Source organism: Canis lupus, chromosome 7, assembly GCF_003254725.2.
Source record: "Canis lupus dingo isolate Sandy chromosome 7, ASM325472v2, whole genome shotgun sequence".
Taxonomy (NCBI): Eukaryota; Metazoa; Chordata; class Mammalia; order Carnivora; family Canidae; genus Canis; species Canis lupus.
This window is the reverse complement of record NC_064249.1, coordinates 43,183,241-43,204,881: the sequence shown is the minus strand read 5'-3', so window position 1 is coordinate 43,204,881 and position 21,641 is coordinate 43,183,241. Positions and strand designations below refer to the sequence as shown.

General features: G+C 46.1%; 1 protein-coding gene across 4 annotated transcripts in view; it reads right to left on the bottom strand.

The window, feature by feature from the left end:
• Positions 1 to 2,734: 2,734 nt before the first annotated feature.
• LOC112647766 (protein S100-A15A-like) overlaps positions 2,735 to 21,641 on the bottom strand; it is a 34,336-nt gene continuing 15,429 nt past the window's right edge. For 3 of the 4 annotated variants that reach the window (XM_025428935.3, XM_025428934.3, XM_035719162.2), the window contains 2 exons: positions 8,641 to 8,822; positions 2,735 to 6,750 (listed from right to left, as the gene is read on the bottom strand). In XM_025428935.3, the coding sequence (XP_025284720.1) occupies positions 6,574 to 6,750; positions 8,641 to 8,790 (327 nt within the window). In that variant the 5' untranslated portion in view covers positions 8,791 to 8,822 and the 3' untranslated portion in view covers positions 2,735 to 6,573. Of the gene's footprint in view, positions 6,751 to 8,640; positions 8,823 to 9,196; positions 9,350 to 21,641 lie in introns of those variants that run through there. The other variant, XM_035719164.2, reaches the window with a different exon arrangement.

The window sequence follows — 21,641 nt, the reverse complement described above, 5'->3', positions numbered from 1 at the left end:
TAAGACTCCTAAAAGGGGTCTTGTCCTAGCTGTTCGATTTTCGTTGTGAAAGCTGGACTATTTCTACAAAAGCTGTTGCTTGTGCGTGGTTGGACTCTGTGGGACATGCGCTGCTATATCAGGCTCTCTCCTGCCACCCACACCTCTTCCCAGCTCTCTCGCTCTGGAAGCTAGGGGTGCACTGTGCCCCTGAACAAGGAGGCTGGAGTGGGATCCCTCTGCATGCAGGAGGCACTGAGTTGCTGTATAAACACAGGAGGGACCCTTCAGCCCTCTCTGGGAAGATTGTGTGCCTCTGACCCCAGGAGCCTAGGCTGAAGAGGAACCCAACTGCATGGGGGTGGGGTGAGGGTGAGAAGGGGTTCTTTGGGGAAGCCAGAAGTGCTTTATGCCCAAGGGGAGAAGAGGAGGTGGCCAATCCCCCAGGATTTCAGGAGGAACAAGTACTCCTGTCCTCCAACGAGATGCCACTTGGATTAACTGGCTTCCAGTGCTGAAGATTGTGGGGCATCTCTCTTGTTACAAAGCACAGAGAGCCTCAGAACATGTCTACCAGGAAAGCCGTACACAGAACCCACCCAGTCTGCAGACAACTGACATCCAGAAAGGTAAAGCAGTTCACCCAGAGTTTTGAACAGTGCAAAGATGGGAGGGCCCAGAGATTCATGTGCCAGAACCTGACCAGACAAGAACATGACTCTGCTGAGAAAACTCTCCTCTCTGTTTCCTTCCTGGCATTCAACAGATATTTACCCCATGCCTCTCCAGGACACAGGCCATGATCGCCTCCTGGGGGAAGTAGATGGGATTAGCTTCCCTCTCCTTCATGTCTCCATAGTCCTTTGGGCTTCATTATATCATTAACTTTATAGCTGTGTGACTTTGGGCCAATTACTGTCTCTGTGCCTCAGTGACCTCAATTATTAAACAGGGATTAAAAATAGAGTCTATCTGCAACCCACACAATGGGAGAAGATATTTGCAAATCATACATCTGATAAGGGGTTAGTATCCAGAATACATAAAGAACTCCTACAACTCAATAACAACAAAATTACCCAGATTGAAAAATGGGCAAAGGACTTCAATAGACATTTCTCCAAAGAGGATATACAAATAAGCCCATGAAAAGATGCTCCACATCACTAATCATTAAGGATATCAAATCAAAACCACAATGAGATATCACCTCACACCCATGAGATTGGCTACTTCCACAAAAGCAGAATAACAAGTGTTAGTAGGAATGTGCAGAAATTGGGACCCTTGTACACTGTTGGTGGGAATGCAAAATGGTGCATTTGCTGTGGAAAACAGTGTGATGGTTTCTCAAAAAAGTTAGAAACAGAATTCCTATATGATCTAGTAATTCCACTTCTAGATCTATATCCAAAGTAATTGAAAGCAGGGTCTCAAATAGATATTTGTACATCCATGTTCATTCACGTCAGCATTATTCACAGTAGCTGAAATGTAGAAACTATCCAACTGCCCATTCAAGGATGAATTAATATATAAAATGTGGTATATTCACATAATGCAGTATTTTCAACTTTTAAAAAGGATGGAGGGGATCCCTGGGTGGCGCAGCGGTTTGGCGCCTGCCTTTGGCCCAGGGCGCGATCCTGGAGACCCGGGATCGAATCCCACGTCGGGCTTCCGGTGCATGGAGCCTGTTTCTCCCTCTGCCTGTGTCTCTGCCTCTCTCTCTCTCTCTCTGTGACTATCATAAATAAATAAAAAAAATTTTAAAAAAAATAATAAATAAATAAATAAAAGGCACAAAGTAACAAGATGTTTAAAAAAATAAAAAAATAAAAAATAAAAAGGATGGAAAGTCTAACACTTGCTACAACACGGATGAACCTTGAGGACATCACGCTTATGAAATAGACCAGTCCTAGAGAAAAATATTGTTGGTTCCCACTTATATGAGGTTTCTAAGATAGTAAAATTCATAAAGACAGAAAGAATAGTGTGGGACAGGGCCTGGGGAGGGATAACAGATAGTATTTTCTGGGTTTCAATGACAACATGAAAAGAGTTCTGGGGACTGTATGCACAACAATGTGAATGTGCTTAATACAACTGAACCCTTAGATGGGAAATTTTATGTTATATGTATTTTGCCACAATTAAAATTTTAAATTTCTTAAATGCTTCCACCTAAAAAATAAATAGAATATACCTCATATGCTATGGTAAGGATTAATAATAGATGAAAAATATTTATGATTTGTAGACTTCTCTGTCTTTTTTAAAGATTTTATTTATTTACTCATGAGAGACACACAGAGGGAGGCAGAGACACAGGTGGAGGGAAAAGCAGGCTCCCTGTAGGGAGCCTGATGCAGGACTCAATCACAGGATCCCAGGATCAAGACCTCAGCCAAAGGCAGATACTCAACCACTGACCCATTCAGGTGTCCCAATTTGTAGGCTTTTCTTAATATGTATTGCACTTTAATAAAAAGTTTACACAAAGAACATGTGAAGTACTTAGGGTGTGCAGAATAAGTGAGCAAGTGAGTGCTGGGTGAGCGTGCACCATGACAACTGCACTGCAAGTGCCTGACTGACTGCCCAGCTAGACTATGAGCCCTCGAGGACCCAGACTGGCCCACCCATCCCTGCCTCCCCAGAACCCCACACAGGACCCCACACAGTGCCTAGCAGACACAGTAACAGCAACAACAACCAATAATAAGAACAAATAACAGCAAAATAACATTGATTGGGTTTCCACCATGTTCCAGGAACTGTTGTAAGTGCTTTATCTACATCAATCCATTGAATCCTCATGATAACCTATGAAGTAGGTACTATCATAATCCCCATTTTACAGACGAGTAATTTGTCATCAAATTACTTAGGTGACATGATGTGGTATCATCCACTTCCTGCCTTTGCCTGGAATGCCTCTTTGCCAGTCAAGCCCTCCTTGTCTTCCTCATCCAGCACGGGTACCATCTGCTCCACATCCATCCCTGATCCTCCTCCCCACACTCCTATCAACACTGAGTTAATTCTTCTCCCCACTCCACCAAATCTTCATACATCACAGCATTTTTCCTGCTTTGTTATGATTCATCTGTTTCTTATCTGCCTTTTCTTTGGGACAGGGAGCCCCTTTAGAGTAGAAATCACTTCACATTCCTGGGGCCTGGTATATAGTAGGTGTTCGATTAATGGTAATTGAGGGGATAAATGAACACAAAATTAAACATTGGATCTATCCCTTATCCAATGCAGAAATTCCCTTTATCACATCCCTCTTGTGTAAATCATTTTTGGAACATGGCAGGATGTAAATGTATCAACCAAATGCAATTTAATTTCCTTGATGAGAGGTGAGTCAACCTTTTGATAGAAAAATGGGGCTGCTCCTGACATATACAATAACAAGTTTCAACTAGTGAATAAGCACTTAGTGCACACCTATTGTCACCAGGCCTCTCCTGCATGGACCTGGCATAATAGCACCTTACTTATCCCAAATAGTACAATATACTTCTGAAATATTTCTATAACACTGCCTCATCTGATAACCCTTTGAAGTGGACATTACAGGTACAATCATCCCTATGTGACCGATGAGGAAACAGAAGCACGGGGAGTTACTCAATTTTCTTCCCGTGGCATGTATCTGCTTAGGTGCCAAAAAGTACACATTAGAACCCAAAAAAGTGGCTTTTCTGAGACTCTCCTTAGGATCTGTTCACAAGCTTGGGATGGAGCCCACAGTGACCTGTCTCAGTGAGGGTGAGGATGAGGTTGATGCAGATGATGTCATCCCATATCCCTGGCCCTTCAAGGGATGCTTCCTTTGGAGGCAGTCCCCTGAGAACAGTCCCAGTGGAGACAGCTTTCTTCATCCAGAAATTAAGGAAACCAGGCTCCAGGTCCAGGGAGAAGACCAAGGCAGACATAAGCCATGACCTCCTTCCAGCATCACATGCTTATTCATGGAACTTGCTGAGTAGTGAGGCCTTGAAAGTTGCCGCAGAGATGCTCCACCTGGACCGACAGTCCCGGGGCCTGAGGGGGAGCAGGAGCCAGGCTGGCAGCAGGCTGAGTGACTTGCTAGAAGAATGTGTCAGGAACTGGGTAAGCACATCAGGGAAAAGGCACAGTCTGTAATCAAACCAGCGGACATGGGGAAACCCCAGGAGCGGAACCTGCTCCTACTTACAGGAAAGAGTTCAGTCCTGGGCATGTGTCCCAACTCAACCAAGCCTGTGCCCACGGCTGAGGAAATGAGGACACAGCGGCCAGTGTAGAAACCACTGCACGCTCCCCCAACCCCTACTACAGGAAAGGGCAGGAGGTCTAGTGTGAGCCGGACCCTTAGCCCTCGAAGGTCTGTGGAAACCAGCAGTCTTAGGTCAGACAGGCAGGAAGTATCTGGCCCTAGGCCTGGCTCACTTGGCCATCCATGCTTCTGGTCATGACTAGAGATTCCCAACCACAGGCCCTATTTCTGCATTCCTTACTGCAGCCATGCTCACAACGGTAGAGGGCACACATGGCAAAACACACCCAAGGTACAGCAGCACATGCACCTCCACAGACCCCATGGAGCATGCAGGAAAGTCCAGAGGAAGAGCGCTGGGACCCAGCCTAGTCCTGAACAGCAAGCACTGGTGGATTGGCAAATGTACAAGGGACGTCCCGTGGCAGGCCAGGTCCAGGGAACAGTGGGGGCAACACCATGCTTTAGAGCTCGACTGGTCAGAAACAAGGGCCCCTGCTCAGCCCACAGGGCTCTGCCCCTCCTGTGGCACAACTGGGAGAGGGAACCTAACCAAGTCCCATAAATGATTCCTCAGTCATTGGCATAGTGGCCATGATGATTGCCCGTCGTTCTTGGTAAACTCCTCATTTTTACCACAACACACTCAGGACATGGATTCCCAGACCATCCTCTGAGAACTAAGCCACCATGATGGGCCCCAGCAGGGCCTAGGCAGAGAAGACTGACCCAGACAGATTCTGCGTCAGATTCCTGGGCTCCCGGGGAGAGAGAGAGAAAAATAAACACAAAGATGGGCAGGGGCAGATCCCTCCTGGGAGGGGTCAGAGACCATAGGAGGACTTAGATGGTAAGTCACATGAGCCCCAAGTACAGTAATGCCCACATCAGCCTCAATTAGTAAAACCCAGACCCCACCCTTCCCTCCTCCAGGAAGACTTCCCTGATTGACCGTAGCCCAGGTTCCACTCATCCCTCTTCACCATAATAGGCTGGAGTGTTCCCTTTGCCCTAATCCCTGTCTCTGACTCAGCATGTGCAAAATCCAGCTCACAATCTGCTCTCAGACTGGCCCTGCCTGATCCAGCCAGCCCAGGACAATTACCCACAGCACCTCCTGGTCTTGTTCCAGCCCCTACTCAGGCCCAAGCTACTCCTGCTTTGTACACTGATTCCTTGGCTCTCCTCCAAAGCAAGGAGACCCTCAAGTGGGTCCTGGTCCAGTGTACATGTGCCTTCTTGGCTCCTGTCCCATAGTGTACGCATAGAGCATGAGTGGTCAAAACATCACCAGTAAGGCCTATCTTCCGTGTCAGACAGCCAGCTCCCCAAGAGAAGAGACTCCTCCCTCAGACAGGGGCAATTGGAAGCAGGGGCGTTCCTCCCTCCCCCCTCAGACTGGGCCTTCTGGATGTGAGACCATGTCTCCCCTCTCAGTCCAGGGCTCCCTCCTCAGACTGGGGCTGGAATGGATGATCCCCAAGGGAGCAGCAAGCCTCCTCTCTGGACTCATAGCAGATGCCCAGAACCATAAACAAAGAATTCCCAGCACATTTGTGGTGTTGCTCTATTCTCTTCTCTCACAGGTATGCATTGCACATGCCTGTGCACAGGTACAGGTACATGCAGGCACACGCTGACAAGCAGGGCAGAGCTCTGCAGCAGCTCAGGCTCCTGCTCCTGCTCCTAGATAGACACCTGTGGGCAGAGGCTGTGCAAGGCGTCCCTGTCCAGTGCGGGCTGTTCAGGGGCGTCCCCGTCCTGTGCGAGCTGTTTAGGGGCGTCCCTATCCAGTGTGGGCTGTCCGGGGTGTCCCTGTCCCGTGTGGGCTGCTCAGGGGCATCCCTGTCTTGTGCAGGGTGTCCAGGGGCATCCCTGTCCAGTGCAGGTTGTCCAAGGGCATCCCTATCCAGTGTGAGCTTTCCAGGGTGTCCTCATCCAGTGCAGGCTGTCTGGGGTGTCCCTGTTCAGTGTGGGCTGTCTGGGGTGTCCCTACCCAGTGAGGGCTGCTCAGGGCTGTCCCCGTCCAGTGCGGGCTGTCTGGAGTGTCCCTGTCCAGTGTGGGCTGTCCGGGGTGTCCCTATCCAGTGCGGGCTTTCTGGGGTATCCCCGTCCAGTGCGGGCTGTTCAGGGGCATCCCTGTCTTGTGTGGGGTGTCCGGGGGCGTCCCTGTCCTGTGCGGGCTGTTTAGGAGCGTCCCTATCCAGTGTGGGCTTTCTGGGGTGTCCGTGTCCAGTGCGGGCTGCTCAGGGGCGCCCCTGTCTTGTGCGAGGTGTCCGGGAGCATCCCTGTCCAGTACGGGCTCTCCGGGGCGTCCCTGCCTAGTGCAGGCTGTGCCGGGCGCAGTAGCAGGCGCACAGTTGCCGGTGGTACAGCAGGTGGTAATCCTTCAGGAGCCGGCCCAGGATGAACAGGAATTCGTCGAAGCAGATCTGGTTGTCCTTGTTCTTGTCGGCAGCCCGGAACAACTCTGAGATGTAGTAGGGCTCCTTCCGGCCCTGAGGAGGGGCAGAGGGTCAACCACCTGCCCAGGCCCCCCGCCTCACAGCCACTGGGGCCTCCACCACCTTACAGGACACAGCCCCTCCCTCAGGCAGAGGCCAGGTCACCATGTGGGGCAGAATCAGGCTCCAAGGGGACATGTGGCAGGCCCTCTGCCCACTAGACCTGGGGCTATGTGGTGGACTGCACGGCCTGGGCACCCCCACCAGCTGCTGAGCTGTGCTGAGTGGCCTGGGGTGTCCTGATACATCTGTCCACCGTCGGTGGCTGCTAAGCTTATCTTCCCAGTGGCCCTGGGAGCTGCCCTGCAGGGACAGCCAGGCCAGGGGCTTCAGGGTGGAAGGCTGTGCCCCCTCCTTCACACAGAGAGCTCCTCAGGCACAGCCCACCTGCCCCTCATGTCTGCATGTCCAGTGCTATTACGGGGCCCCCGAAGAGCAGGATCAGATGTCTGCATGCTGTGGCATCTGCCCAGGAGTTGTTTATGACACTGAGCCTACGTCACCTTTGGATAGTGCAAAATGAGGAGAAAGACAATGTTGTGGGCCTTGAGGCTGTCCAGCACGGCCCAGAGCAGGTGGCCAGGAGGGCTGAGGATCGGGGATGCTATAGGGGAGGAGCAAAAGCACTTGAGGTGGAAAGAGACAACAAGAAGGAAGGCCAGGGTCAGCGGGCAGGAGCCCCAGGCAAGGCCTTGAGCTGGTTTCAGCAGGATTTGGCTGGTAGATGTGGGGACCCAGAGTGAAGTCTTTGGAAAGACTCCCAGGAAGGAAATGGCATCATCTGTCAGCAGCCAGGGGTCTGGAGGGTGACCCTCATCCCTGGGGGCAGGTCTGCACCTCCTGCTTCCCCCTATAGCCCACCAGCATAATTCACCTCATCTCATGTCCTCTGCAAAACTGGTTGGTTCTGGACCCTGGGGCTTCCTGCATGAGCAGGCTCTCCCTGGCTCCCCTCAGCTCAACCCCCCTGGCCCAGGCTGCCCACTGTCTGTCCCTGAGGGCCCTGTACCTGGGCAGGTCTGTGAGCCCCACGTGGCAGTGTCTGGCAGTCCCATACCCAGCCACACAGTCTAGGCACTTGGCCCTGGATGACAGTCGCCCTAGTCCCCTCTGTGACCCTCACGGTTATACTCCAATAAACTGAGGGCAAGACTCTCTCTGATGTTTCCCAAAGGTAAGTAAGGGGACATGCCAAGTGAATGAGGCGGCGCTCCTTCTGGAAGGCAGTGGCCTCTGGTCAGTGTACAGATCTGAAATCCTCTAGAGATGGTGGTCCAGAGATCCCCCCCCCCAGGCAGGCCCTGAGGGCAGAAGACAGCACCCCAGACGTTCCTGCCAGTCCCCACAACACCTGGTAATTATAGGGCCTGAGAATGGAGAAGCCGTGCAGGCCTGAGAGGGTTTCTGAGCCCCCAAGCTGGCCCAAGAGCCTCTATTAGCCCTTCAGACAGCAGCTGGAATGGGACACTACATTTTCTTTCCCCACCTGGCTTCTGCCCAAACTGTCCTCACCCTGGTGTGGTGACAAGGAAGCTTGTGCTAGTCCCTGGGAGGGAAGCTAAAAGGGCAGGTTTGGGGCAGGGCCCCTGGCTGAATGGGGCTGCAGGACCTCTTCTCTTAAGAAACAGGGTGAGCAGAGGGATACACAGGCTGGGATAAGGACAAAGTCTCAGGGATTAGCTGCAGTAAGGACCAGCAGGGAGTTTTAGGAAAGAGGAGGAGAAACAAAGCTGGGCCGATCCACCCTCCCTCTGTCAGACCCTGCCCTCCCAACCCTGTCCCAAGTAGGGGAGATAATTCCCTGCACCTATACCATCACTACTCACTTCCAACCCCACAACCAATCCTGTACTTCATCCCCACCTGACCCCAGACCCCACACACCAAGCTCTCCATGAAGCAGGGCACATTGTCCATAAGCAGAGCCTTCAACTCCTCCAGGGACAGAGTCTCCACGTCCCCCTCCCGGGCCGCGTACTGGTGGTAGCAGTGGACGATTTGGAAGAGGGATTCCTCCATTGGCTTGTGTGTCATGGCGGCGAGACCCTGGCCAGAACCCGGAGCACCTGGGAACGGTGGAGAAACTGAGAGGAGAGCAGCACCTTGGCTAACTCTTAGGGAGCCAGCCAAGCACTGGATAAAGCCTTGTATACAGAGAATCACATGTAATCTTCATAGTGACCTTATGAGGTAGACATCATTCCCACCATTTTCCTGATGAAGAAATGATATCCAGAGAGGTTAAGTAAATTTCCCAAAAATCACACAACTGATCCAGCTGGAGATTAAAATCAATTGGAGAACCATGACTTCCTTGTTAGGACATCCATCCACTGCACACAGTCTCCAAAACAGGTGAGCTGCCCACTTCTGCTTTCTCAGACCTGCACGGACCCAGGCCCGTCCACCCACCTCCACCATTCTCACAAGAAGTGCTGACCTGTGCTGTCAGGATGGGGTTGCTCCAAAACCACCGTGCCAGCCTGTGGTTTGTCCTAGAGATTTCCCAGCGCTCAGGCAGGAGGCATCAGTGCAAGCAGGGGCCCAAGCACCGAGTCCTACATCCTACCCATCTTTGGTGCTTCTAGTTATGGCAGCCAGTGTCCTGACCTTTCACAGGTTCTTCAGCAACACCACTAAGCCATAATTGCATTCGTGAGATGATGTCACATGACACTTGCTTCCTACAATTAACTCAGCCAGTTTCAGGGACCCACCTTCCCTCAGAGCCTGATCTGAAACATCTCAGAACCACGGGAGGTCATAATGTCAGTCTCTCTACCTCAGAGTTCACCCTCCCAGCTCCAGGCCTTAGGTAGGGTCAGACACATAAATTAAATACATCCTCCTCAGATGTCCTCCCTCAATTACTGAGCCCCCGGACGCTAGAGTCATAAAGCATATTAATTCATCCAACAAACATTTCTGGAGTCCCCACAGTGTTCCAGGACCTGGTTAGGGAACGTGCGTACAACATGAGGCCAGCTCACAGTGTGGGGAGAGCACAGAGTCACACACTGGTATGATCCACTGAAGAGTACAGTTTCATGGCATGAACAAGGTACCTTGGTGCCCAGGAAGGAACACTTGCTGCCTAGAGAAGAGTTGAGGAAGATTCCTTAAAGAGACAATATTTGAGTTGGGCCTTGAGGAAAACATTTAACTGCAGGAGAGACAGGGCGAAGACCGAGCACGGGGGGCGGGGGGGCCGGCCTTGGTGCCAAGCCAGGGCTGCGTTATATCCTATGCCCAGAAAGAAGCTGAAAGGATTTTTAATGGGTTGGGTGATGAGGAGATGAGAAAGAAGTGGTAGGAACAGGTTTGTTGTAAGAAAATTACCAACGGTGATATGGGAGTGACCCTACCCTAAGGGGGCTCGGTACAAGTGCCCCTCTCTCAGCCCATCTCAGCCCCTCGATTTCCCTGGGAGGGGCCACACCGGCTGGTGAGTGCCTCTCCCAGAAGGCGGCGCCAAAGGACAGGTAATTGAGTCCCTGAAGGTTTTGAGAGAGTAGGAAAAGACCGAAGCCAAAACTTTTTCAGTTTGCAGAGTGAGCTTTCTTCTACCCAACAGTGATTTCTCCAGCAAGTAAGTGGCTCACCAATACACATTTATGTTTCCAAAGTAAAAACAGGGCTCAAATTTCTAGTAAAACAATTGGCAATGGTAACCTATTGTCAAGAGATATTTATTGAATACCTTTAATTTAGCCATCACTGTCCTGGGAATTTATCCCAAGAAAGTAATTAAACAGATATTAAAAAGCAATAGATGGGGCATCTGGGTGGCTCAGCAGTTGAGTGTCTGCCTTCAGCTCAGGGCATGATCCCGGGGTCCTGGGATGGTGTCCCGCATCGGGCTCCCTAAAGGGAGCCTGCTTCTCCCTCTGGCTGTGTCTCTGCCTCTCTCTTTGAGTCTCTCATGAATAAATAAATAAAATCTTTAAAAAAAAAAAAAAGCAATAGGTAGTAAAATGTTCACCTTTGCATTGTCTGGAGCTAAGAAACAAAAATAAAAATAAAAACTTTGAAACCACCTAATTAACAAATTTGGTATGCCAATATGTCCTTGGACCATCACTGGGTAATAGTCTGTCACTCAAAAGGAGCTCCGCTGCTAACCCATAACTGGTTTGTGAGGAGGAGATCATACTGCACCCCTCTTTACCCTGCCTTTTGCTCAACCTGGACACAACGACTCCCCACACCATCCCAGTGCATAGTGATGACCTCCTTCCACAACTATAACCACTCTTTTCACTTAATGCTAGACTGTGGACATCTTCCTACCCACTTAATCAATGCTCCCTGATTTTAATGAATGCCTAATGATTATTTCTTTGCATGTATCAAAATTTTTTTAATTAATCGATTATTGGTAGACATTTAAATTACTTTAAATTTATACATTTCAACTAACTCTTCCTTAATATTGATGTTTCTTAAGAATTTTACCATGTGTGTTAGGTGCTGGGGGGCAGGGGGACAGAAATGGCTTTATACCCCCTTCCCCAGCCAGATCTGCCCTAGTGTGCACTGAACCCCACCTCCCAGACCAGAGCTGCCACCCAACTCCCAGATGGAAGCGCCTGAGCTCCATAGCTCCATAGCTGTTTCCCACACACCCACATCTAGACACAGGTGTCACTGCTGCAGCAAGTACACCCATAAGCAGACCCATGAGAGATCCTATTGGCCATGACTTCCTTCTGTGGGGGAAAAGAACAGGAGTACCCCCCAAAGACTTCCCTGCTTTAATATAAAAGTCAATAGACACCTTTACAGGATTACATTAATCTGTATATCTCCACATATTGACCTTTACCTGTGAGATTTATGCTTTCCTATGCTTTCATGTTGCTGTTTAATGAGTTTTCATTTCAATTTTAAGAATTGTATTAAGGATTTCTTGTAAGTATAGTGATGAGCTCCCTGTTTTGTTTGTCTGGAAAACAAAAGAGTAAAACCCAGGACCCATGGATTTATGGGTGAGTTCTACCAAACATTCAAAGAATTAAGGCTAATGCTTCTTAAACTCTTTCAAAAAATGGAAGAAGGAACACTTCCAAACTCATTTAATGAGGCCAATATCACCAGATACCAAAAGTAACAAAGACACTGCAAGAAAAAACCACAGGCCAATATCCTTGTTGAACACACATGCAAAAATCCTTAATCAAATCCTAGCGAAGTGAATTCAGCAGCACATTAAAAGAATCATGCACCATGACCAAGTGGGATTTATCTCAGGAATACAAGGATGGTTTGACACATGCAAATCAGCCAAGGTATTATAACAAGTTAACAAAATGAAAAAAAAAATACATAATTACCTGAATAGATGCAGAAAAAGCAATTGACAGAGTTTAACACCTCTTCATGATTAAAGCCTAATAAAATAGGTACAGAAGGATCTTAACACCATATATGAAAAACTTACAAGCAACTTCATAATTAATGGGAGAAACAAACTAAAAGCTTTCTTCCAGGATCTAGCAGAAGGCAAAGACATCTACTCTTACCACTTCTTTTAAACATCGTACTGGAAGTCCTAGTAGAGAAATTAGACAAGAAAAAGAAATAAAGGGCATCCATATATGAGAAGGAGAAATAAAATTATCTCTATTTGCAGATGATATGATCATACATAGAAAATTCTAAAGACTAAACAACAATAAACCTGTTATAAATAATAAATTCAACAAGGTTGCAGGGTATGAAATTAACATAAAAAATCAATATATTATTTACACAAACTATCCAAAAGAGAAATTTAAAAAACAATCTCATTCACAATTGCAACAAAAAGAACAAAATGCATAAGAAATAGCTTACTTAAAGAGTTGAAAGACCTACACACTGAAAATTATGAAAATATTGATGAATGGATTTTTAAAAGACACAAATAAATGGAAAGACATCCTATCTTCATAGACTGGAAGAATTAATATTGTTAAAGTATCCATTCTACCCAAAGTTATCTACAGATTTAATGCAATCCATATTAAAATCCCAATGGCATTTTTTATGGAAATAGAAAACAATCCTAAAATTCATATGGAACCACAAAAGATCCTGAGTAACCAAAGCAATCTTGGGCAAAAATCACACTTGCTGATTTCACAATTCATTACAAAACTATCATCACCAAAGCAGGATGGTATTGGCATAAAAACAGAAATGAAGACCAACAGAACAGATAACCCAGAAATAAGTCCACACATTGGTCAACTGATCTTTGACAAGAATACTGAAATGGGGAAAGGGTAGTCTCTTCAGTAAATGGTGCTGGGAAAACTGAAAGCTGAAGAATGAAGTTGGATCCTGATCTCACATCATATACAAAAATCAACTCAAAATGGAGTAAAGGCTTAAATATAGGACCTAAAACCATAAAACTACTAGAGAAGAACATAGGAAATAGCTTCTTGACATTGGTCTGGGCAACAATTTTTTTGGATGTAGAGACCAAAATCATAGCCAATAAAAGCAAAATTAAACAAATGGGATTACATTAAATTAGAAGCTCTGCCCAGCAAAGGAAACAATCACCAAAGTGAAAAGGCAACCAACAGAATGGGAGAAAATATTTGCAAACCATATATTTGATATCCAAAATATATAAGGAAGTCATACAACTTAATAACAAAACAAAAAATATTTTTAAATTAATTTTTTTTATTTTTTACAATCCAACAAAAATTTTTTTTAAGATTGTATTTATTTATTCATGAGAGACACAAAGAGAGACAGGGATACAGGCAGAGGAGAAGCAGGCTCAACACAGGAACCCAATGTGGAACTCGATCCCAGAACCCCAGGATCACACCCTGAGCCCAAGGCAGATGCTCAACCACTGAGCCATCCAGGCCTCCCCAACAAAAAAAATTTTTTTGCTTGTCTTTTTTTAACAGAAAATATTCTTAATGGGCAAAGAATCTGAACAGACATTTCTCAAAAGAAGACACAGAGGCACCTGGGTGGGTCAGTCAGTTAAACATCTGCTATTCTGCTCAGGCCATGATCCCAGAGTCGTGGGTTAGAGCTCCCACTTGGGCTCCCTGGTCAATAGGGAGTCTGCTTGTCCCTCTGCCTTCTGCTGCTCCTCCTTCCTGCTCGTGCTCTCTCTCTCAAATAAATAAATAAAATCTTTTAATAAACAAGAAGACATACAACTAGCCAACAGGTATGTGAAAACATGTTCAACTTCACTAATCATCAGAGAAATATAAATCAAAACCATAAGGATATATCATCTCATACCTGTTAGAATGGCTATATTCAGAAAGACAATAAATAACAAATGTTGGCAAGGATGTGGAGAAAAGAGAATACTTGTATACAGTTGGTGGGAATGTAAATTAGTAAAGCATTGTGGAAAATAGTATGGAGTTTCCTCAAAAAAAAAAAATTGAAAATAGAGCTACCTTATGAATCCAGCAATCCTACTTCTGGGTATACATCCAAAAGAAATGGAATCGGGGGCACCTGGGTGGCTCAGTGGTTGAGTGTCTGCCTTTGGTTCAGGTCGTGATCCTAGGTCCTGGGATTGAGTCCCACATCGGGCTCCCCGCAGGGAGCCTGCTTCTCCCTCTGCCTGTGTCTCTGCCTCTCTCTCTGTGTCTCGCATGACTAAATGAAATCTTTTAAAAAATAATAGAAGAAAATAAATGAAATCAGGATCTCAAAGAAATAATCTGCACTCCTATGTTCATTTCAACATTATTTAGTAATAGCCAAGATACGGGAACAACATAAATGCCCATTGAACGATGAATGAATAAAGAAAATGCAGCATATACATACAATGGAATATTATTAGTCATAAACAGAAGGAAATCCTGCCATTTTCAACATGGGTGAACCTGGAGGACATTATGCTAAGTGAAATAAGGCAGACACAGAAAGACAAATACTGCATGATCTCACTATATGTGGAGTCCAAAGAAGTTGAACTCATAGAAACAATAGAAAAGTGGTTCCCAGGGGCTGGAGGGAGGGGGAAATGGCGAAATATTGGTCAAGGGATATAAAACTTCAGTTATGCAAAATGAGTAAGTTCTGAAGATAATGTAAAACAATGTGACCATAGTTAATACTTCATTGTATACTTGACATTTGCTAAGAGAGTAGATCATAAGTTTTCTCACCACATAAAAAATGTAATTATATAAGGTGACTAATATGTTAATTAGCTTGATTATGGTAATTATTTCACAATGTATCATGTATATCAAATCATCAAATAGTACACCTTAAATGTATACAGTTATTAACTGTCAAATATTTCTCAACTCAAAAAAAGAACAACACCCTATCTTCTAGAAGATTATAGTCTGGAGGTGGAAGCAGACACCTACACAACAGCTGAAGGTCATGTGTGCTTAGAAGGCATCCACAAGCTTTGTGCCAGACAGACATCCCTGCGGTAGCCAGGGCATAGTCCTCACCTCACCTCCGTCCGATTGTAAAGACAGGCCACAAGCCGCTGCAGCAAAGGACTAGCTCTCTAATTAGCTTGAGAAAGCTAGCTCAAAATTGGCCCTGAAGCCCAACACCTCTAGAGAATATTAGGTTCCGGGAGGCGGGAGGGTAGATTTCAAACAATACTTTAAAAAGTAAAGAAATACGGCCACTTTGACACCAAAGATAATGAACCAGGTTATAATGGTTAAATGAAGCTCCATTTGGGATTTTTACCAGTTCTCATCAGTGTTTATCTACTTTCTATTTTACAGACCTATTTTTATCTTTATAGTTAGAACCAACTAATATCATACTCAATGGCCTCCCTGGTCGTATCTGGAACTACCCAGTGATGGTCTATGCCTGAGAGGGGTTATTAGATGCTTTAGAATCATTAGGGAGAATCTTTGAGATGAAAGACAAAGTGTGACATTATTGCATTTTCTGGGTAACTTCGTTTCTTTGCCATGTAGAAAATTAGAATGGTATCAGGGTATGAAGAGTGACGGGGCTGCTTCTGTAGAATCAGGAGGCTTCTGGAAACAGAGAATATTACTAAATATATAGAAATAACTAAATGAGCACTTCCTCTGGCCTGAGCACAGACTCCACACCTACCCATTCGTCTCACCTGCATAAGGATTGGTGATAAAGGGCAGCCCCAGTGGCGCAGAGGTTTAGCGCCGCTGGAGATCTGGGATCGAGTCCCACGTCAGGCTCCCTGCATGGAGCCTGCTTCTCCCTCTGCCTGTGTCTCTGCCTCTCTCTCTCACTCTGTATCTCTCATGAGTAAATAAAATTTAAAAAAAAAAAAAAAAAAGGATTGCTGATAAAGAACCCAAGGATTGCTGATAAAGAACCCAAGGAATCAGTCAAGGAACATGCTCAAAGCAACATAGTTACTAAATGCAAAGGCACAATTCAAACCTAGACTGGCTCCATGGCACCTATTTTTCTTTTCTCTTTTTTTAACAGCTTTATTGAGATATCACTGACATATAAAAATTATATATATTTAAGATGTACAACTCGAAGTTTTGATACATGTGTACATTGTGAAATGATTACCATAATCGAGCTAACAAACATATTCATAACTCTCCACTATTACCATTGTGTGTATGTGTGTTGGGAAGATTTAAGATTTATCCTTTCAGATGACAAGTATGCAATACAGTTTTGCTAACTATCATCACCATATTGTACATTAACCATGTTATCGTGCCTCTGAATAACAGACGATCCTGCTGAGAGAAGAATCCTGTAGTTTGAGAAAATGGCTGATCCAAGCACACATGCAGGTGGGAGAGACAGAAGGAAAACAGCCATGTAAAATAATGTAAACGAAGAGCAGAGAGACAGAGAGAGAAAGGAGGTGAGGTTACATCTGTGAGGGATGCAGAGGCCAGACCAAGGAAGACTTTGCAAATTTGGAGTTTATTCCATCCCTAAATGGGATGGAAAGCTATTAAAAGATACACCATGTTCATGGACCAAAAGATTCTGCTATTGCAAAGCTGTCAATTCTCCCAAAAGTTACCCGAAGATTCAGTACAATCCCTATCAAAATCCATCCAGGATTTTTGCAGAAATTGACCTGCTAATTCTAAAAAGTATATGGAATGCTAAAGGCTAAGAATAGCACAGGCGATTATGAAGAAAAATCGGATGAGTCACAGTACTAGATGTTAGGGTTTATTACAACAGCTACCCCAGGGACTGAGGAGAAGCCACAGAGGCAAGAGTGACACTCCGGAGCCAGAACCTGCCAATCTTTACACAACTTGGCATCCCGCCACCCACTAAACGAAGTGCTCAAGTCTCTGGTCTGCAGTGGATGGCCCAAGTTCTGGCCAGAACAGAACCAGAACCCTGGGAGACCTCACCTCCCCACTCAGGGGCTGATATCAAGGCTGAGGCGGCAACCAAGGCTCCATTACAAAATGGATGTAATGTCAGGGACCTTCTCTGCCCAGACCTCCATATGAAGAAGTCACTGGACTGCACTGCTTTTAACGAAAGCAAACAGGCAGCAGCACCCTCCCCTTGTTTCAATCCCTGGATACAACATTTTAAGATGGAAGAGAGAGAGAGAATCGTTGGTTGGAGAACAAAGGCTCTGGCAGCAGATGGAGTTTGCTTCTGGACTCTCTCAGTAAATGAGGTGAAAGCAAAGGGGCTTTGGCACAGGATGTTATTATAATCAGCCTGAGCAAAAGTACTTGGACAGGACAGCTGGCCTTCAGTTTGGGGACTTAAATCAAAACACAGAATAAAAAAGGCAACTTACAGAATGGGAGAAGATATTTGCAAATAACATATCCAATAAAGGGTTAGTATCCAAAATATATAAAGAACTATAACTCAACACCAAAAAAAATAATAATAAATTTAAAAACTGGCAGAAGACATGTACAGACATTTCTCCAAAGATGGTATCCAGATGGCCAACAGACATGCAAACACACTCAGCATCACTCATCATCGGGGAAATGCAAATCAAAACCACAATGAGATATCATCTCACACCTTTCAGAACAGCTAAATTCAAAAACAGAAGAAACAGCTAGTGTTGGCAAGGATGTGGAGGAAAAAGGAACCCTCTTGCACTGTTGGTGGGAATGCAAACTAGCGCAGCCACGGAGGAAAACAGCACAGAGGGTCCTCAAAAAGTTAAAAATAGAACTACCCTAGGATCTAATAGTCACACCATTGGGTATTTACCCAAAGAATACAAAGACACTAATTCAGAGGGATGCATACACCCTGGTGTTTATGGCAGCATTATCTACAATAGCCAAGTTACGGAAGCAGCCCAAGAGTCCGTCAACTGATGAACAGGTAAAGAAGGTGTGGTATATATACAATGAAATATTACTCGGCCATCAGAAAGAATGAATACCTACCATTTACATTGACGTGGATGGATTTAAAGAGTATCATGCTAAACGAAATAAGTCCGTCTGAGAAAGACAAATATCATATTTGTAGGGTAAAAGAGAGAGAGAGACGACCAAGAAATCGACTCTTAACTACAGAGAACACAGTGAGAAGGGTGGAAGGAGAGGGAAACAGGTGACGGGGACTATGGCATGATGCAGCATGATGATGGGTTATGATGGGTGATGTGTGGAAGTGCTGAATCACTACGTTATACACCTGAGACTAATAGAACACTGTAGGTTAACTATACTGGAATTTAAATTAAATTAAAATTTCAAAAAACAGGGAACACCTAGGTGGCTCATAGGTTGAGGGCAGCCCGGGTGGCTCAGTGGTTTAGTGCCTGCCTTCGGCCCAGGGCGTGATCCTGGAGACCCAGGATCGAGTCACACGTCAGGCTCCCTGTGTGGAGCTTGCTTCTCCCTCCGCCTGTGTCTCTGCCTCCCTCTCTGTGTCTCTCATGAATAAATCAATAAAACCTTTAAAAAGAATTTTTTTTCAAAAGACAGAATAAAACACACACACACACACACAAAAGGCCCAGAACCAATTAGCTTTTACTCTCTCCCATGTCACCCCATTCCCAACTGCCAGGGTGAATGATTCAGAGGTCTGTGTTCTTTGGAGCTAGGAGAAAATAGATCATTGGTTTCTGCTCCGAATGTTTGGCACAAGCTCCTGAAACCCTTGGGATTTCCTGGGTGATGAAAGCACTGAGAACATCTTGGGTTCTAATAATTGGTCATTTACTCCAGTTCCTAACACAGGGCTCCTGAAACCCTTGTAACCTCCTATGTGATAAGAACACTAGGAGTATCTTTTGTTCTAATGAGGTGAATCTGGGTGGGCACTTGGATGGCTCCCAGGTTGGGGCTGGTCACTGGTAAGAGCAAGCCCTGATTAGGAATTGAAACTTTCACTCCCCCCTCCCCACCCTCCAGAGGCGGGAGAGGGGCTAGAAATGGAGTTAATGATCCATCATGCCTATGTGAAGAAGGTTTCATAAAATCCAAAAATGTGGGGTGCAGGAGCTTCCAGGTTGGTGAACAGTTGGAGGTATTGGAGAGGGGCGCACCCAGACAGAGCATGGAAACTCCATGACCTTTCCCACATACCTCTCCCTATACCTCTCTTCCACCTTGATGTTCGCCTGTATCTTTATCATTCCCTTTAATAAACTGCTAAGTGTTTCCCTGAATTTTGTGACCTGCTCTAGCAAATTAATCAAATCCAAAGGTGTAGGAGTTCAGAAGAAACTCCAATTTGTAGCCGAGTTGAACAGAAATTGTGAGTGACCCAGGGGCCTACTACTTGTGATTGGCATCTCAAATGGAGGTATGGGCATAGTCCGGTGGGACTGAGCCCTTAACCTGTGGGATCTGACACTGTCTCCAGGTGGATGGTGCGGTGTCAGAACTGAATTAAATTGTAAGACACCCAACCAGTATCACAGAGAATTGCTTGGTGTAGGGTAAAACCCCACACACTGGTGACCAGAAGTGTCAGAAGTGCAATATTCTGGGACACCTGGGTGGCTCAGCGGTTGAGCATCTGCCTTCAGTTCAGGGCGTGGTCCTGGAGCCCTGGGATGGAGTCCTACATCGGGCTCCCTGCATGGAGCCTGCTTCTCCCTCTGCCTGTGTCTCTGCCTCTCTCTGGGTCTCTCATGAATAAATAAATAAAATCTTTAAAAAAAAAAAAAAGAAGAAGTGCAGTGTTCTGTGTGAGTGTGGTAGTCATGAGAGAGTAAAGAAGATGAGCAGGAAAGAAGACCACGGTAAAAAAAGAACTGGGATTTCTGGCTCAGGAGGAAGGATTGTGGGTTTTACCAATTTAGCACACCTGAGAAGAAATGCCAGGAAAATAAAAAAAACTCTCTAGAGTTTTAGGGATGCATTTCACTTGGTATTATGATCTCTACTGTGTTACTTCCACTCTTAGGGGTACATGAGGAGAAACTACCAGAAGCAGCAGTTGAATCCAAAGAGGTGAGTCTAATGGGGGGAGATTTTTATTGCAGACAAAAGACACATGTTTGACCAACAGACCTTTCCCTGACCCACAAACCAGCATGGATTACTGTCTAATAATGATTCTTAACATCTCTACCCCTCCTTCCACTTTCCAAAGCATGCTCACATACGTCGCCTCCCTTAAGGAGGCTCACCTATTTTACATCAAAGGTAACAGGCTCAAGGGGTAAGTGATGTGGGACACCTGAATGGCTCAGTGGTTGAGCACCTGCCTTCAGCTCAGGGCGTGATCCCCAGGGATCCAAGGATCCGGGCATGGAGTCCCACATCAGGCTCCCTGCATGGAGCCTGCTTCTCCCTCTGCCTGTGTCTCTGCCTCTCTCTGTGTGTCTCTCATGAATAAATAAATAAAATCTTTAAAAAAATAAAAGGGGGATAGGCGATGTGAGCCTATTTGGAATAATATACAAACCCCTGGGTCTACAGTTCTGCTTTCCCTAGTTTGTTACTGTCAACCATTCACATCACTTTCATTACAGCATATTGTCATGCTTGTTCTATCTATCGCTGTCGGTAATTCTTTTAACATCTTACTAATTTATACATTAGTAAAAATTAGTGCCTAATTTAAAAATTAAGCTTTACCATAGGTAGGTGTTGGGAAATGTTGTGCCTACAGGGTGCTACAGTGAGTCTGGGTTTCAGGCATCCACCGTGGGTCTTGGGCCATGTCCCCCATGAATAAGTGGGGAAACACTTAGCAGTAAATGTCATTGCCATGCAGGAGACCCTACTGCTGTGCTGGTGAGCTGTGGGGACAGAGAAAGCCTTCAGAAATCCCATGGTTAGGTCTCAGTCTTTTAGTGGGGCCTGGCCCAGGGCTGGGACCTTCACAAGCTTTGCAGCTCCTCCTCATACAAGGCACAGGAAAGCCTCGGGGCTGAATTGGGCATCTCTCATCTCCTGGGCTGTCTAGGCCCTGATAAAACCCCAGTCAGATAGGCTCTGGTAAAATATTTACCTTCAAACGGGAAAGGAGAGCACAGAGCTCTAGCTTATTCCAAATGGTTATGATTTTCCTCCTTGCTAGAAGCCCAAGGAGGTTCTTCTGTGATCTTCACCTTGAGAAGCCAACGCGACTCCCAGAGGTAAAACTCAGGGAGGTGCGAAGGCTCCCGGAAGGCCGGGCCCCAGGAGCTTTAGTCACTCGCCTTCTTCACACTGACCCTCCAAGTGCTCCCACCAGGCTCCAGCAGTGGCCTCTGCTCCCATCAGCTGGGATTTCCTGTCTTTCTCTCTCATCTTCAGGACAATGGTTTGCCCTGTGACCTCGATTCTCTGAGGAACCCAAGGAGAGTTGTTGGCTTTCAGTTTTTTCAGCTCTTTTCTTGTTGCAAGAATGGGAACGACAAGGTCCACACTGTTTGCACACTGGACTGGGAACCAGAAGTTCTGTGCTGATGATTTACATACACCTTTCCAACCTCTAAGCTGAGTATTGCT